General features: G+C 39.3%; 1 protein-coding gene across 3 annotated transcripts in view; it reads left to right on the top strand.

Moving 5' to 3' along the window:
* LOC134615084 (serine/threonine-protein phosphatase 2A regulatory subunit B'' subunit beta-like) overlaps positions 1–13,659 on the top strand; it is a 77,885-nt gene that overhangs the window by 28,381 nt on the left and 35,845 nt on the right. The window contains exon 1 of one of the 3 annotated variants that reach the window (XM_063459507.1): positions 1,487–1,648. The exons of the other annotated variants lie outside the window; for them this stretch is intronic. Coding sequence (XP_063315577.1) covers positions 1,502–1,648 — 147 coding nt within the window. The 5' untranslated portion in view covers positions 1,487–1,501. Of the gene's footprint in view, positions 1–1,486; positions 1,649–13,659 lie in introns of those variants that run through there. 3 annotated transcript variants of the gene reach the window in all.

The raw sequence follows: 13,659 nt of genomic DNA, 5'->3' as shown, positions 1-13,659 counted from the left end.
CACTTAAGCTGAATTGCATTGTCTGAACTGTGCCTATAACTTGCCTTATAAAATGTACTCCTACATCCCTATATACACGAATGCATTCACACAAAGCAACATTATAAACAAACTGCAAAATTCAAACCATACTGCGACTAGAGCAAAACTCGAGATTGTTTTCAATTCTTTACACTGAATTATTTAGTTTAGTGAAAAACTGTTTTTCTTTTCCTAGAAAGGCAACCCTAGGCACCATCAAGCCATTCATTGTTAATGATGGTGCCTTGACCAAGGCAAAGACTACACACTTTAGAAACTGTGTGGCTAACAGTGATAGACAAATCTGCCAATCACTACTTAATGTTTCTTCATTGGCCTCAGCAGCACAGAGGGGACCTTAACATTAAACAGAGCAACAGCGCCGGTTGACTACAACAACTATAACCACTGCATTGAGATGAAGTGACTACAGTTCCTAAATTGTAACTCCAAACAAGAAGACCACACAAAGTATTTCTAACAATCTGCCAAATTCCTTACAGCAGATGAAAAGAAGTTTAGTTTTTGTCTGTCATAAATCGTTGACACCAAATTACTTATTCGGAAGTGTAAATTTCTTACGGTCTTTCGTCTTTTCTGCAGACAGTGGTAAGTTACAGGAGGTTGCACTTGCTGTGTGGATAACCATTGAATTCAATTCTCTTCCAAAGAAGCAGTTTGCGGTCTGTTTTCTCTGGTCTCTCACCCTCCTTAGTGGGAGGCGGAGTTATTGAACATGTGTTGCTGAAAACCCAAATCAGGACTCTTATTTACCAGATGCTATGTCAGATGAATGGTTGCTTTCAGCTGTCTGTAATGTCTAGCCTACAGCTCGGACAGCTTGCCTGCTGTTTGTGATTTGTTTTGTACTTTTTATCATGCAGTGATTTCCAACAAGGATCTGTCCAGTTATATACAGAAGTTGAGCAGCCATCGAATGCCTAGATTCTGCTGATTGAATTCCTCTCGCTCCTCTCTGGTTTATCAGTTTCTGCATATTTGCTAACGATAGGGGCCACATTCAAGGGAAGTGGAATGTAAATGCACTACAGAGCGCCTGTAACCAGTGCTGGTCACTTCACTCGCAGGACTGCATAAACTGGGAAATTGTGTGGGACTGCAGTTTCACCACCGAGCTTGTTGTTTTACCACATTATGTGCTCCCCCCTCACCCCATTCTTTTTAAGCTTGGCCTACGTACTCTGCTCTCAACAAGTAACAGGTTGACTTTTCTATTCATACCGTGGAGTCTTTGGAATTCCGTTTTTAAAGGGCAGTCCCCTGTGACCATTCAAGCACTGACCTCACAAAGATAGTGCTTTAACTCTATGCCTGGAACAGGAAATTTTCATCTTTTTTATTTATTGCTTGCTACAAAATCTACATTTTCTTAGTGCTTTTGGTGCTTGGAATGCCCCTTTAACTATCAAGCGAATACTTTATTTTATTTTTCTATTTTTATTTTTAAAATTTATTTTTTATGAAATCTGGAAGCATGCGGATTAAAGAGATCTCCCTCCGTCAAGACCCAGATCTGCGAAAGGAATTGGCATTGTTGGCTCGTGGATGTGATTTTGTTTTACCTTCAAGATTCAAAAAGCGACTTAAGGCTTTTCAGCAGATCCAGGTTAGCGTACAGTGTTCGTGTCATGTTCATTTCCTAATTTTTGAGAAATTTGTAATACTAACAATATTGTTCATTTTGTATTAAAATATTTTCTTATCAGTGTTCATAAACCCCTCCATTTGAAGATTTTACTTATTTAAAAAAAAAAAAAATCAATATAGTTTATTTTCAGTCCCGAATGAATGGTAAGCACATTTGTAAGACACTCTATATTCTTTTCATGCCTATAGTTCTAGAACTTGTTTCAATATACCGTATGTGCTTTGGATCCCAAAGGCTACATTTACTGTTGGAGCCTATAATACCATCAGACATGCAGCTATATTAACAGTTATGGTACAGCCACCTGTTTTGTTAATGATATGGGGGTGGGCTTGGCAGTAATCGACTTTGCTGTGTGGATAGACTTAAAAACAGACTTTAAAACTTAAGTTTGGCTTCAGACTTCGTTTAAGCTATCGCAATATTTGTGTTTTGGGGGATTTTGGCACTTGCAAGAATACAAAAATATATTTTTTTTCCTTCTCATGATGGGAACAATTGTTTAAACCTAAAAATCAGAATGTATTGATTTATTATGCAACTATTGTGCATAATCTGTCTAAAAACTGACATGCAATACTAATATGTAACCCTGGTTTGCACGCAGAATTGATCCTACAGTATTCTCTCTAGCTAAGGGTGAAGTAACATCTGCAGCTCTTATTGGTTCTCCATCTTATGTATCACTATGATTGGAGTACTTGAGCATTTCCCAAAACTTTCTTCTCACTTCTAGGGTGGATGTGTTATTCCTCTGTTCTAGGGGAGGGACACTTGACCTTTTTGATTATTTATGTTCTAATTTCCACATATCTGAACACCAAATACCTGTTTGCATCTTTTCTTTTGCATTTTGTGTGTGTATATATTTTACTGGAATTTGGCCTAGTTTGTGATTGAGTCCATCGTTTTAGGTGTGGTAAATGTGTTGCTGTATAATGTATATTAAGTTTGAGTTTACCATTTATCCATGCATCCTGAAATAAAATGTGTTAGTGTCGTTTGTATTTGTCTCGAAGATGTGCCCTTGTCAGCCTATCATGGCCACTTCAGTTTTTATGGTAAATCACTATGTTGTAGTATTTTTCTTTGAGCTCCAGCCTATTTAAAGTCGTGCCGAACTCTGTCAGGATCTGTTCATTTCTTCCGATCTGCTCTTGTTTTCTTTAAAACATAAGTCAAAGAAGGGACTACTTTTGTCTTATGCAGATTTTCCTACGTTTGACCAGCGGAGGAACAAAGTGTGGTTCGTTTCCTGTGGTGAATGCAATTTTCCCACAATTCTTACCTTTCCTCCGTGATCTCGCGATGCTTCACTTAGACAGGACGCCGGCGAAACTACCGAATTTCGTCCTAACAGAATTAGAACAGTTTGTTCATTCATGTTAGGACGCAATTCGGGACATTGTTCTGATCGGAATTTCATTCTAATGAATGAAATTCCGATTCGTGCCGTGGCTGCATCTTGCAGCCACTTAGTAGATAACTCCCTAATTCCCACGGTTTTAGGAAGCTATCTACCAAAAGGCTGACAGACCTAAATTGGTCTTTCAGCCAAATTTACTAATACAAAGTAAAGATTACTTGGTATTAGTAATACTCTATATCGCGAATAGGGGCATGTCTAGTAAATCACAAAAAAAAATAGTGCCCCCACCCATGCCGTGCAAGTGTGGGCTCTTAAACTGAACGGGGACCTGAATTACAATAAGGGGGACCTATTGTCCTCCCCCTGGCCCCCACCCATGAGCGGCTGGTGGGGGGCTATTGACCGTCCCCCCCTGCCCCCCCACCCATGGGTGACGGGAGGGGGCTAAGTGTAAATACCCCCCCCCCCCAGTGACCAGGGGTCCCCTTTTTTTTCTAAAATCTTTTTTCAGCCCCAAAAAAGGCCAAGTAAAAATCCATAATACCCATCGAACTTTGTAAATAAAATAAAACCCGAGCGCAAAAAAAGTAATCCATCTTCACCCATAAAGGGCACCGCGCAAACTGAGCTTCCCACGCCCTGCAATTAGGTTCAGAGCACTATGATTGGTTGGTTTAAGCCAATCAATCAGAGTAATCAGACAAGTAAATGAAGAGACAAACAGGTAAGTCTCTACATTTACCTATCACAAAATTCTGATTGGTTGGCTTGAAATTCAACCAATGAGAGTGCTCTGTGTCATTTTACACAGCGTGGGAAAGTTCTTTGGAATTTTCCCATGCTGTGTAATTTGACTCTTAGCAGCAGCTTGGTTGCTTTCAATCACCCAATCAGTCTTAAAAGTTAAATTGCACAGCATGGTAAAGTAACAAAGAACTCCCTGCCGCTTCTTTTTTACCTATTACGAGGCGGGAGCTGAGCGCCGGTAGCTCCCTTCTTGTAATAAACCGTACGAAGAGGTCTTTGTTCATTGGCTTGAAATTTCTATCCATTTATTCGTCTTTCTGACTAATGAATAGATTAAATTCTTGTTTGCATGCCTAAGTGTTTAACTGGGCATGTGTGGGCAGATGACGTGCCCTACAGGGACTTGGGTCTGCACACAAAATAAAGATGCAAAAGTAGGTAATATGGGGTGCCTAAGGTCGTTTGGGGCTGACAAGGTGGATAATTAGATGTAGTTGAGTCGAGAGGGGGGTCTAAAAAAAAATAAAATAAAAAAATAAATAAAAAATAAAGTGATTCGACCATGACAGTGCCGCTTTAAAGGAACACTAGTCACCAGAACCACTACAGCGTAATGAGGTGTATACAGCATGTTCCTGCAGTGTTTGCACTGTAGACATTGCCTTTTCAGACAAAATAGTGTTTACGTTGCTGCCTAGTAACACCCCTATGTGCAGTCTCTCAGACGGCCACTAGAAGGGCTTTCTAGTATTTTGCTGCTCAGTGTGCAGCACTAGCTTTCAGCATCTCCCCCTCTGCATGGATGCTCTGAATTTTCCCCATAGAGCTTGCATTGATTCAATGCATCTCTATGCGGAGATGCCGAATGGTGTAGCTCTGCATCTTGCTTTGTACGGACAATAGTCTCCTTTAGGAATAGTGTCCTGGGATTTGTCAGCCCCTTTCCTACGAGGTGGGCGGCTGCATGTTCTGTAGGCTGATGGAGAGGGAGCTATAACCTCCCTTGCATGCTGCTTAGTGATGTGGAAGCCGGAATATGATTCTATGGCCCCGGCAGCATCACTAAGCGGTGTGCAAGGGAACAGAGCAGGGAGATAACTGCTGCCTCGCCACCCACAAAACGCACAGCCGCCCGCCTAACTATCCCCCAGCTGACCGCCCACTGGATCCAAGGGGAAACCGATCCACATCAGCTCTCCCAAAGGTAGGGATGCTGGGTGAAATAGAATAGCATTAAAACAAAGTGTGTGTGTTTGTTTTTTTAGGTGTTTGAAAATAAAGCTTTGTAAGTTTAAAAAAAATAAAAACCCAAAAAAAAAACCTGGCTCCTAACTTTTTTTTTTTTTTTTTTTTTTAAAGGGATACTATAGTCGCCAAAACAACTTTAGCTTAAACTGTTTTGGTGTATAGATCATGCGCCTGCAGTCTCAATGCTCAATTATCTGCCATTTAGCAGTTCAATCACTTTGTTTATTAAAGGACCACTCTAGTGCCAGGAAAGCATACTCGTTTTCCTGGCACTAGAGTGCCCTGAGGGTGCCCCCACCCTCAGGGACCCCCTCCCGCCCGGCTCTGGAAAGGGGAAAGGGGTAAAAACTTACCTTTTTCCAGCGCTGGGCGGAGAGATCTCCTCCTGCTCTCCTCCTCCGATCCTCCTCTTCTCCTCCCCGTCGGCTGAATGCGCACGCGCGGCAAGAGCTGCGCGCGCATTCAGCCGGTCACATAGGAAAGCATTCACAATGCTTTCCTATGGACGCTGGCGTGCTCTCACTGTGAAAATCACAGTGAGAAGCACGCAAGCGCCTCTAGCGGCTGTCAATGAGACAGCCACTAGAGGACATAGGGGGAAGGCTTAACCCATTCACAAACATAGCAGTTTCTCTGAAACTGCTATGTTTCTGAAAAAATGGGTTAACCCTAGAAGGACCTGGCACCCAGACCACTTCATTAAGCTGAAGTGGTCTGGGTGCCTAGAGTGGTCCTTTAACCCTAATCACACCTCCCTGCATGTGACTTGCACAGCCTTCCTAAGCACGTCTTGTAAAGAGTCATCTAATGTTTATCCTTACTTTAATGCAAGTTCTAATTAATTTAGATTTTCTTATCCCCTGCGCTATATATATCTATCTTGCTAGACCCTACAAGAGTCTCCTGTATATGATTAAAGTTTAATTTACAGGGCAAGATATAAAATAGTTTAAGTTAAATTACATCTGAAAGTGAAACCAGTTTATATCAAAATACACGTAGAACGAAATAATATATATCTATATACATATATACGTATATATACCTATATATAAATAAAAATATTTAAATATATATATATATTTTCCCCGATCGCAGCACTCAAAGTTCCCAGTCTTTTTGTGCTCCGGTGCAAATAATCTCCAACCAGTATATAGTATCCAAGAAGAGAGCACTCTGGAGTCTTATAATTCAAAAGTAAATACTGCTTTATTGTGCAGTGTACAAAAAAAGTCGACGTTTCAGTCAATGCTGACTTTTTTCAAGACTTGTCGACATTTTTTTTGTGCACTGCACAATAAAGCAGTATTTACTTTTGAATTATAAGACTCCAGAGTGCTCTCTTCTTGGATAGTGTGTGTGTGTGTGTATGTATGTATAATATTTTTACATAATTAGGTATCCTAATTAATTACAATTAGCGGGACCTGCCTGACAACCCATGCCGAAAGTATAGGGGATTTAATTTGCTAGCACTATATTTAACCCTATAACTTTCCAAGACACCACAAAACCTGTACATGGGGGGTACTGTTTTACTCGGGAGACTTCGCTGAACACAAATATTTGTGTTTCAAAACAGTAAAATATATTACAACGATGATATCGCCAGTAAAAGTGACATTTTTTGCATTTTTCACGCACAAACCGCACTTACACGGACGATATTATTGCTGTGATACTTTTTACTGTTTTGAAACACAAATATTTGTGTTCAGCGAAGTTTCCCGAGTACAACAGTACCCCTCATGTACAGGTTTTATGGTGTTTTCAAAAGTTACAGCGTCAAATATAAGGCTTGTTTCATTTTTTTCACATTAAAATTCGCTTACGTTGCCTTTGTGACCCTATGGTAGCCCAAGAATGAAAATTACCCCTATGATGGCATACCATTTGCAATAGTAGACAACCCAAGGTATTGCAAATGGGGTATGTCCAGTGTTTTTTAGTAGCCACTTAGTCACAAACACTGGCCAAAATTGGCGTAGTTTGCATTTTTTACACACAAACAAATACTAACGCTAACTTTGGCCAGTGTTTGTGACCAAATGGCTACTGTTACGTTTTGTTCCGTTCACAACGTGTACATTTGGCTCAGTCCTTAACCCCTTAAGGACCAAACTTCTGGAATAAAAGGGAATCATGACATGTCACACATGTCATGTGTCCTTAAGGGGTTAAGCATTGTGTAGAAGAGGCTGTCTAATGTTTGTCAACTTTAGGAGCCAGAATGAAAAGACAACACTACTTCTTTACAGCATTTCTTACACCTCAGAAAATCAACGGTAAACAAAAAAAGTTATACTATGACATGATTTTTTTTAATTTTTTTTTTTTTTTTAGAAGATTGTGGGTGTACTGTTCCTGTACAGCAGTGATCCCTGACCTTTTTTCACTTCAGTACCCCGTGGCAGCCTATTTCTATAAATTGTACTACTAATATTGGCGAAATGTTTATTAACCCCTTAAGGATGGTGGGCGTTCTATGCCGTCCTTGGGGACCCGGCTCTAAACACCGGCGGGCGGCATAGAACGCCCAAGCTGTCCTATGTACTTACCCATTTGCCGGTGATCACGGTGTGGGGACTCACCCGGAAGCCCAGGGAGTCCCCTCTTTTCTCTCTGGCACCCCTGGGCCATGTGATCGCAAGGTCCTTGCGAGGACCTCACGATCACATGGATGGCATAGCCATGCCAGCAGGGGGAGTGCCTGTAATGACAGGTACTCCCCCTGCTGCCTGAAAAAAGATAAAATAAAAGTTAAAGATACAGTTTAAAATAAAATATATACTTCGATTTATATATTTTTGTAGGAGGGGCTAGTGCTGATATAAATACTCACCCTCGGCACTAGACTCCTCCTAGGCATTCGTTCAGTTTTGAGCATGACGTCACTTCTGGGAATTATACAGCGTGCAAACAGACGCGAGAGCCGCGGTAGAATTCTAGCTACCCGACCAGACTTATTCATACTGCTGTACAGTGAGTTAAACCTCGTCCGGGTAATATAAATATATATTATATATCTCATACATCATACTAAGTGTATTTTTTATATTATATACATATATTAATATAAAAATACTTATAATTAAATTACACACATATATAATATAAAACTATATAGTATATGTGTGTGTGTGTGTGTGTATATATATATATATATATATATATATATATATATATATATATATATACACAAGATCCAGCGCACTCTCCTATCTACTAAACAGCAACTTCAATGTTTACAGATTGTATTAGTTTTTAAAAAGTTTTTTTTTAAAAACACCTAATCTAGGCAAAAAATAATGGGGATTTAGTTACATTATATGATCATACATTGCATAAGCCTGCCACAACGTCAATGTACCCCATCTTTGGCAGGTCCTACTCTCACAGTCTAATGTCTGCTCTTATGAGATTAACCCACATGGGGAAAAAAAATCCATCTGAGGCTCTCTGCAGTACAAGGCTAAATAGGGACCTGAGATGAGGCACCTGTGACAGGGAGGGGTGCAAAACCAAGGAGTTGGCTAGACTCCCAAATATATATATATTTGGAACATGGGGGGGTGGTTGCACTCACCTGAACATGCTTAAATGGGGTGCTGCTGGGGGCCATATTATACAATAAACAATACACAAGATCCAGCGCACTCTATCTACTAAACAGCAACTTCAATGTTTACAGATTGTATTAGTTTTTTTTTAAAGTTTTTTTTAAAACACCTAATCTAGGTTGCTGTTTATATATATATATATATATATATATATATATATATATATATATATATATATATATATATATATATATATATATATATATATATATATATATATATATATATATATATATATATATATATATATATATATATATATATATATATATATACCTGCAAAAGACTGCCGCTCACCGGTCTTGTAAAAATCCAAATTTTATTGAGAAAAAAAAGTTAAAAGAGAGACCAACGTTTCAGTCCCAGCTCGGGACTTTCCTCAGGGTAACAAACAATAAATACAAAAGTAAAATACCGACAATATATAGGAAAATCTAATTGATAAAACTCACCCAGGTGAAGTGAAACCGTATCAGCCGTGTGCAGTAGCCCTTCCGGGTCTGCGCGCGCATTCCCGCTTAAGCACCACCCATTTTACGTGCACGTGATGCGTCCTATTACGTAGATTGTATGTGCTGTTGCTAAGCAACATAGTATGTCCGGCAAATGCCGTTTAAACTGGGATATGGTGGAAGAGGAGACTGCATAATCATGACAGCTTTATGCCAGAGGACTGCTGTCTAGATGTACATATGGTGGATGTTATTAAACATGTGTGGTTATAATAAAAGTACAGTGTGTTCCGTGCTATTGCAGAACATAAATAAAAAGATGCTGGATAACCTCGAAAATTTAAAGGTATATGTACCTCAAGTGAGGTGTGATTAGTGTATGTGCTGCTCTAATGCAGATCATAATATCAGATATTATCTAAAGACATAAAGGTGTAAATACCCCTAAAAAATTATCACCCGTGCAGCTAACACCTGTTACAGTGTAGGGGTATACAACCCTAGTGTCTGCACTATAGATATGTGACAAAAAATTTTTTTACAAAACAAGTCTCATAATAACCAATAAACTGTTTCTCTATATGAAGAAGACAAGTACCCGAGTACACTATAAATCACAAGGCCTAACATAATAATAGAAAACATATAATACACTGTAAAAATGGTACATACTATAGGAGTTGAATAAATGCAAACTATAGGAGTTAAATAAATGCAAAATATGGGATGTTCTCATTTAGCCCTTTAGGAGCCATGGTACCCAACTGATAAATCCAAAATGCTTCTTTTTGGAGCAGCATCCGACCCCTGTTACCACCCCTTTTAGGGCAAGGTACATGGTCTATACTCACAAATTTGAGTGAGGATAATGGATGTGCTTTCTCCAGAAAATGTTTGGCCACCGGTTTGTCAGATTGGCCATCTCGATAGGCCAGCCTGATGCTTGACCTATGGCCACGTATGCGTTCACATATGGGGGTTTCCGTCTTGCCCACATAAAAAAGCCCACAAGGGCACATGAGCTTATAGATGACATAGGGAGTCTTACAGGTAATGGTATACCTGATGTCATACATTTTATTAGTGTGGGGATGGCTAAACCTCTTAGATGGGATCATATGTCCGCAAGTCACGCACCCGAGACATCGTACGCTACCGCGTATGTTGGACTTCAATGTCTTAGTGTAACTGTCCACAGGGTCTGTATGAACCAAAATGTCACGTAAGTTTTGATTTCTCCTGTAACAGATCATTGGCGGTTCCTTAAAAATCTTTGGCAATGAATCATCAGTTGAAACCATCTTCCAGTTGTCCTTAATTAGTGCTGTAACCTTGTCTGCAGAGTTATGAAACGTCAATGGGAACACCATACGTTGTGAGGAGTGAGCCTTATCCTTACTTGGGGCTGACCTGGCTCTAGACCTAGATCTATATCAATTTTTGAACAAAACCCACCCCCGCACTCCGGTGATATACAGTATTCCTAAAATACACAAAAATGCACAGAGACCACCTGGGAGACCTATTGTCTCAGCCATTGATGGCATACTTGAACCCGTTGCACAGTGGCTAGATTTTATTTTCAAAAATCCAGTTGAAGCCCTTTACACCTGTGTCAAAGACACTCAGTCTCTATTACAACAACTCAGAGCATTGGAGTTTGGAGATACCATACCGATTTTTATTACCATGGATGTATCCAATCTATACACAGTCATTCCACACATAGATGGGGTAGAGGCGATGCGGCAAGTATTATGCAACACATCACTGTATCAAGGCCCCCCTATAGAAGCTGCACTGGAGCTATTACTGTTTATTTTGAATAATAACTACTTCAGATTTGAAGATAAGTGGTACCTACAGACAGCGGTAACCTCCATGGGTTCGGCAGTGGCACCAAGATACGCGAATGCATACATGTATATGTATGAAATACAACATATACTCACCCCTTATGCAGGATCAATAATGGGGTACTACCGCTACATTGATGATCTCCTCATAATTTGGAACGGTACGGTAGATCAAGCTCAGAACATGGTGGACTCACTGAATCAATTATCCACACCAATCAGGTTCACCTCTAATATCAGTGAACATTCAGTTCAATATTTGGATTTGGAATTATCCTATGGAACAAATGGAGTCGAGTATACTTTGTTTTCAAAACCAACCGACAGAAACACCCTGTTGCATGCTCAGAGTGCACACCCGTGGGCCTTGAAAAAATCTATACCCAAGGCGCAATATCAGAGGGTTATACGGAATAACTCAAATATGGAGACAGCAGAGATACAACTGAAATCAATGACCCAGAAGTTCGTGAATAGAGGTTATGAAGATAGAGTGCTGCAAGAAGCACTCATCCAAGCCAGGTCAGCCCCAAGTAAGGATAAGGCTCACTCCTCACAACGTATGGTGTTCTCATTGACGTTTCATAACTCTGCAGACAAGGTTACAGCACTAATTAAGGACAACTGGAAGATGGTTTCAACTGATGATTCATTGCCAAAGATTTTTAAGGAACCGCCAATGATCTGTTACAGGAGAAATCAAAACTTACGTGACATTTTGGTTCATACAGACCCTGTGGACAGTTACACTAAGACATTGAAGTCCAACATACGCGGTAGCGTACGATGTCTCGGGTGCGTGACTTGCGGACATATGATCCCATCTAAGAGGTTTAGCCATCCCCACACTAATAAAATGTATGACATCAGGTATACCATTACCTGTAAGACTCCCTATGTCATCTATAAGCTCATGTGCCCTTGTGGGCTTTTTTATGTGGGCAAGACGGAAACCCCCATATGTGAACGCATACGTGGCCATAGGTCAAGCATCAGGCTGGCCTATCGAGATGGCCAATCTGACAAACCGGTGGCCAAACATTTTCTGGAGAAAGCACATCCATTATCCTCACTCAAATTTGTGAGTATAGACCATGTACCTTGCCCTAAAAGGGGTGGTAACAGGGGTCGGATGCTGCTCCAAAAAGAAGCATTTTGGATTTATCAGTTGGGTACCATGGCTCCTAAAGGGCTAAATGAGAACATCCCATATTTTGCATTTATTTAACTCCTATAGTTTGCATTTATTCAACTCCTATAGTATGTACCATTTTTACAGTGTATTATATGTTTTCTATTATTATGTTAGGCCTTGTGATTTATAGTGTACTCGGGTACTTGTCTTCTTCATATAGAGAAACAGTTTATTGGTTATTATGAGACTTGTTTTGTAAAAAAAATTTTTGTCACATATCTATAGTGCAGACACTAGGGTTGTATACCCCTACACTGTAACAGGTGTTAGCTGCACGGGTGATAATTTTTTAGGGGTATTTACACCTTTATGTCTTTAGATAATATCTGATATTATGATCTGCATTAGAGCAGCACATACACTAATCACACCTCACTTGAGGTACATATACCTTTAAATTTTCGAGGTTATCCAGCATCTTTTTATTTATGTTCTGCAATAGCACGGAACACACTGTACTTTTATTATAACCACACATGTTTAATAACATCCACCATATGTACATCTAGACAGCAGTCCTCTGGCATAAAGCTGTCATGATTATGCAGTCTCCTCTTCCACCATATCCCAGTTTAAACGGCATTTGCCGGACATACTATGTTGCTTAGCAACAGCACATACAATCTACGTAATAGGACGCATCACGTGCACGTAAAATGGGTGGTGCTTAAGCGGGAATGCGCGCGCAGACCCGGAAGGGCTACTGCACACGGCTGATACGGTTTCACTTCACCTGGGTGAGTTTTATCAATTAGATTTTCCTATATATTGTCGGTATTTTACTTTTGTATTTATTGTTTGTTACCCTGAGGAAAGTCCCGAGCTGGGACTGAAACGTTGGTCTCTCTTTTAACTTTTTTTTCTCAATAAAATTTGGATTTTTACAAGACCGGTGAGCGGCAGTCTTTTGCAGGAATATGTCGATTGGAGTTCATGCCAGGCACCCGGCGTATTGGATACACTAGAAAGCGTGAGTGCGGGGGATTTTTCAAGTTTTTTGTATATGTATATGTATATGTATATGTATATGTATATGTAAATATATATATATATGTATTTATATATATATATATATATATATGTATATATATATATGTATATGTAAATTAAATAAAAGTAAAAATATTTTTTTAAAAATTATATCTATATGAAATTTTATTCCAACTGTATTTTGATATTTATCTATATCTCTCAAAGTACACTTGTAACGAAATTGTGTGTATATATAAATAAAAATAATACGGAATATACATATGTCCATATACAAAATTGCATAAATAATTATATAAATATACACATAGACTTCAAATATCTAAATCTGTGTGTATAATATATTTTAAAATTCTACGTGCATATTTATATAATATTTTTACCTAATTAAGTAATTTAATTGATTGCAATTTGAGGGACATGCCTGACAACCCAGGCCAAAAGTCCAGAGAATTTAATTTGCTAGCACTATATTTAACCCTGTAACTTTCC

Source organism: Pelobates fuscus, chromosome 1 (genome assembly GCF_036172605.1).
Source record: "Pelobates fuscus isolate aPelFus1 chromosome 1, aPelFus1.pri, whole genome shotgun sequence".
Taxonomy (NCBI): domain Eukaryota; kingdom Metazoa; phylum Chordata; class Amphibia; order Anura; family Pelobatidae; genus Pelobates; species Pelobates fuscus.
Note: the sequence above shows the minus strand (reverse complement) of the source record. Positions and strands in the feature narration are given on the sequence as shown.